This window comes from Pyrus communis, chromosome 14, assembly GCF_041283825.1.
Source record: "Pyrus communis isolate YQ-2024b chromosome 14, ASM4128382v1, whole genome shotgun sequence".
Taxonomy (NCBI): domain Eukaryota; kingdom Viridiplantae; phylum Streptophyta; class Magnoliopsida; order Rosales; family Rosaceae; genus Pyrus; species Pyrus communis.
In genome coordinates this window covers 22,369,945-22,374,710 of record NC_142578.1, presented here as the reverse complement: position 1 = coordinate 22,374,710, position 4,766 = coordinate 22,369,945, and the positions used below count along the sequence as shown (strand labels likewise).

Genomic DNA, 4,766 nt, shown 5'->3' with positions numbered 1-4,766 from the left:
TTTGATGACCTTTCCAATTTATTTCGATTTTTTGTTGAGTCACACGCTACATGTAAAATTTATGTGACACGTGAGCGTTGAAATTTTAATTATTGGTCAACATTCATTTCACCGAAATTTTGATGTCTACAAATGCCCCCACTTCGAGGCGCGTCGTAGACATGTGCTTGTCACGTGCAGAAGATGCGTTTTGAAGTCCCTTAATGTAGATGTCAACCCAAGGGCCGTCGAGGCTTGATCTTGAGTTTGACTGGAAATTTCTTCAAGGGCTATCGAGGCTTGATCTTGAGTTCGACTGGAAGATTTTCTGGTTTCCTCCAATCGTTGATTTTCCACAAGCTTAATCTTGAACTGGGCTGGAGATTTCTTCAAGGGCCATCGAGGCTTGATCTTGAGTTCGACTGGAAGATTTTCTGGTTTCCTCCAATCGTTGATTTTCCTTTGTGCTACTCTTGAACTGGGCATCAGGATTCTTTTGGTCTCCCCCGAAGGTCTGAGCTTACTCCTTTTATCTGTTTCTTTGTTCAATCTCTCCAATTCGTATTGAAGAGGGTTAGAGGATAGCTCAGCATATGTAGTTGTTGCTTGTCTCCACATGCCTCAATGTATCATTTTCACTTGCCTTACTTGCTCCCCTTTGCAGAAGTGGTCCCTTCTCTGGAAGTGTATCAACCGTTGAAGATGACTACTCGAGAGCAACGCTAAGTAAGCAACCAGGGAATAGATTCCAGGCAGTCGGTTCCAGGTCGGAAGACTGACTCCAAGTGCCGGCTGATTGCTTCTTTCACTTTGCCATGCGAGTAAGAACAAGGACAAAGAAAAAGACAGGGAAAAAGCATGATATGAGATACTTTTGCTTTCAAAGAAGCAGCGAATGAATCAGCACATATATTTGTTGTGCTTGTCTCCACATGCTTCGATGTATCATTTCCTCCTGGCTCATCTGTACTCCAGGTATCTGGTATCTTCTTTGGGGAAGAAGAAAAAATTGAGTATTTCGAGAGGCTTTGCTGGGAGTGCGCCCTCAGAGGTGAGGAAGAGTTGGGCATTTTCTTCAGGTCTGTCTTGCCATAAAAGATGAAGGTCGACATATATAGGGATTTCCCAACAGCAAGTGGTGGTACTGTTCTTTTACCCTTGTCGACAAACGTCTCTTCGATTTTTGAGCGAGCGTCTCTTCGATTTCTGAGCGAGCGCCTCTTCGAAAAAGTAGTCACGGGTGCGGCTCTGTCACCGCGCTTGTTGGCAAAGGCGCGTAGTTGGGATGATAACCTTCACGTGTTTTCAACTTTGTCAGAGATCTTTTGACAAAGTTGAACGCGTTATCTGAAAAGCCGCGAAAGCGTCGCCGAACTTCACGCAGGAAAATCCGGTTTTTTGAATCGGTGGTCGTGTCGCCTTGGCTTTTTATAGAGGTATCGATCACCTCCAACATGCACACTTTGAAGATCGCCCGTTTGTGAAAATCGTCTTCGGCCCTTTCTGATCTTACTCCATCCACCTTTCTCTTTTAACCCTTTGACAATGGCTAACCCGTCTAACATTTGCTTAGATTTGAGTCTCAGCAGTGATCCGAGTGCGCCGCGTCAGGTAAATGTATGGTGCCCTTTTTTCTTATCTTCTAATGGCCCTTTGACAAGTGAAGATTCTGTGATGAAGGACGCAACAACAGCTACGATAGTAGCTAGGAACCTCCTCACTCCAAAAGATAGTAGGCTGATGTCAGGACGGTCCGATGAGTTGGCCGTTCAAGAGTCCCTCGCTCTTAGTGTTCAGTGTGCGAGCTCTGTGTCCAACATGGGCCAACGCCTACTTGCTCGATCCCGTCAGGTGGAATCATTGATGGCAGAGGTGGAAAATCTTAAGCAGGAGATCAAGCAGCTAAAGTATGAGAATAGAAGTTTGCACGTGCTTGCAAACAACTATTCGACGGGCATGAAGAGGAAGCTTGATGAGCTGCAAAAGTCTGAAGGTCGGATTCAAAGTGACCGTCAAAGGTTTTCGTCTTTCCTCCAAAGGCACCTTTTTCCTGGATCTTCCAGCGTTTGGCCAAGTATTGAGGCCTCGAATGCTCTATCTTCGATGCCTCCCGCTCCTGGAGTTCTGCCAAGTAGTGGGGCTTCACGTGAACAACCTTTGTGAAAGCTCCATCTTTTTTTTTTTTTTTTTTTTTTTTTGTACGCACTTGTAATTTCTCGGAGATCAATGGACATGCTTTATTTTATTCAGTGTATTGTGCTAAATACAAATAAAACATATACATCACCGTCCATCATCATTCCTTTTTATTTTATTTTATTATTATTATTTTTTTATTCTTTTCTTTGCTTTCGGTGGCGCTGTCCACCATATATTTCAGATGGTGCCAGAAGCACCACCATTGTTTTTTTCTTTCTTTTTATTATATATATATTTTTTTTTCTTTTTGCACATGGTTCCAGAAGCACCATCATTGTTTTTATTATATATATTTTTTTTCTTTGCTTTCGGTGGTACTGATCCACCAAGATAGATCCTTTTTTTTTTTTTTTTTTTTTTTTAATAATATTTTTTTATATATATATTCCCCACATGGTGCAGGGAGGAAATGCAGAGGAGCTTGGAGTAGTAGGAGGTAAGAGACGGAGAAAGTCTTTGGGTGTGAGTTGCCAAACTTTGGTTTTGTCAATCACATTCAAAGGCAGCACCAGAGGCAAGCAGATGTGAGTTGACAAACTTTGTTTTTGTTAATCACATTCAAAGGCAGCAGCCATGGCGGAGGTGCAGAAACAGCCAGAGCTTGAGGCAGAGTGTAAGGCGTCGAGTTTGAAGACCGGCTAGTCGTTTGACGGAGGTCAATGAAGCTCTTCGTTGATTTTGATCATGGTGGCCAGGGTGACGAGCTCGAGGTAGTTAGTGGATGTTGTTGCTGCGTTTTGGTGAGATCTCCGTTGTGTTTTTTTTTTTTTTTTTTTTTTTTTTTTTTTTTAGTGCTGCAAATGCCTCCATCGGTGGAGATGAAGAAGGAACACTCCGCGGGAGGAGTTGACAGCGGCAAAGACGGCAAGGATGGTTGCTGCTGCAATCGGTGGAGGCGTTGACGGGCAGCGAACAAGCTACTGTTGGAGTTTGAGCTCCATTTGCTCCTCCCTGGAATTAACAGCTTCTGAACTGCCATTTCCTTCCATTGCACGAGCATCCATAACTGAGCTGGGGGAAGGCGCTTCTCTGGACTGATATTCGAATGCCATAAAAGCTGTATCCTGCTGGTCAATATTCAAAGAAGATGACTGGCTTGCAGATGGTGATGCTATATCTTGAAAACCAGCAACAGACGAACCTTTACCATTTGGTCCATTCCCCAGTTGACCAAAACCATGACCTTTGCATTCGCCTGGATCTTCAAAAGCAGAAGAGCATGGTTCAAAATATGGTGATTTCAAAACAATCTCTGGCTGCTGGCTTAAGACACAAAGTCGTGTGTCACACTGGATAAGCTTTTCAAAATGTTTGTTTAATAATCCTTGCGGGCATTCCAGAAAATGTTCCCTATAACTGCTAGCTTGTCCACCAGTAAAATCTGCTGTTGCCTGCCACAATGTGTGCTTTCTAGGTTGAGGGTTAGTCTCCCGGAAGAAAAGGGGTTGTCTAGCCAACACAACAGTAAAAGTACCAGGTCCATCATCAGGACAATTTGCTTTCAGAGCCATAATATCTGACCACTGGATTTCTATTTTACTCTTGAGACCACCTTCGAGAACTTCCCAAACAAGCTTATGCTTAGCAAAGTAACACTTCGCCACTAAATCTCCCTCATATCTTGATTTATACTCCCAACCCCCAATCCTTAAAAGTGAAGCTGGAAAATTCGAAGCCTTCAGCTTATCCACCGTCCCTAATGGAGCATTTGCTTTACATTCCTTTTTAACTCCAGAGTTAAGATTTTTGCTCTCTGTCGCTCCAGCTGCAGAAGCACTCCCTTGAGCAAGCTTCATTTGAATTAACTCTAATAAGGATGGGCTCTTTCTCAGCCTTAAACCCAAGGGGCTAGGCTCATCAAGTGGATTGTATTGTGACGGTTGAACAGCAAATGCATTATCCCCAACAATCCTCTCTTGAAAAGCAGGAGAGGGTTTAGGACGTTTGTTGAGCGGACCATGCTCATCTTCTAAAGAGTCTTCAATCTCCAACTTCACCGGTACCTTTTCTGTACACGGCATCGTATGGAGTTCTGGTGGGAGATCTCCCGATTTCATCAACTGCACCATCAATTCGGCCGGTCCAGCAACAGAAACCAACGCAACAGCCCCAATTCAAAGGCCAACCCTTCTCCAACAGAAAACCCTTAAATTTGAGTGTCGAACTTGAAGAGAAGAGGGAGAATGATATCGTCTGAAACTACAAAGAATTGAAGCGTCTGGTTCGATGTTCGGGTTTGGGTTTGGGTTTTTTTGACGAGCTGCTGCGGCGCCCAAGTGAAACACCGGTATGCAGGAACTGATTGGGATCGAGAGAGAAAAGGCAAAGACATTGGGGAGTTTGTGGGGTCGGTGTGAATTGGTCGTTAGGGCTTCAGCGGCTCGAGCCCTGTCCTCATCCGCAACCGCTGCCGACTGCGCAGAGAGTCGACTAAGGAGACCCGGACATGACCCACTCGGACTTCTCTTTGGGAAAGGCGGCGGGGACGGATAGCTTCTGGGTCTGGTGAGCAGGCTGTGGCGAAGACTGCGCGAGGCGGTGGGTAAGCCCAGCAAGGAAGTCCTCCTCGTCGCTGCTGCAGCTGCCTC

General features: G+C 44.9%; 1 protein-coding gene across 1 annotated transcript; it reads right to left on the bottom strand.

The window, feature by feature from the left end:
- Positions 1-2,991: 2,991 nt before the first annotated feature.
- LOC148691404 (uncharacterized) lies at positions 2,992-4,419 on the bottom strand. Its single transcript, XM_088683783.1, has one exon. It carries the CDS (start codon positions 4,245-4,247, stop codon positions 3,096-3,098), a length of 1,152 nt encoding a protein of 383 aa, XP_088539909.1. The 5' UTR covers positions 4,248-4,419; the 3' UTR covers positions 2,992-3,095.
- Between the last annotated feature and the right edge of the window lie 347 nt (positions 4,420-4,766).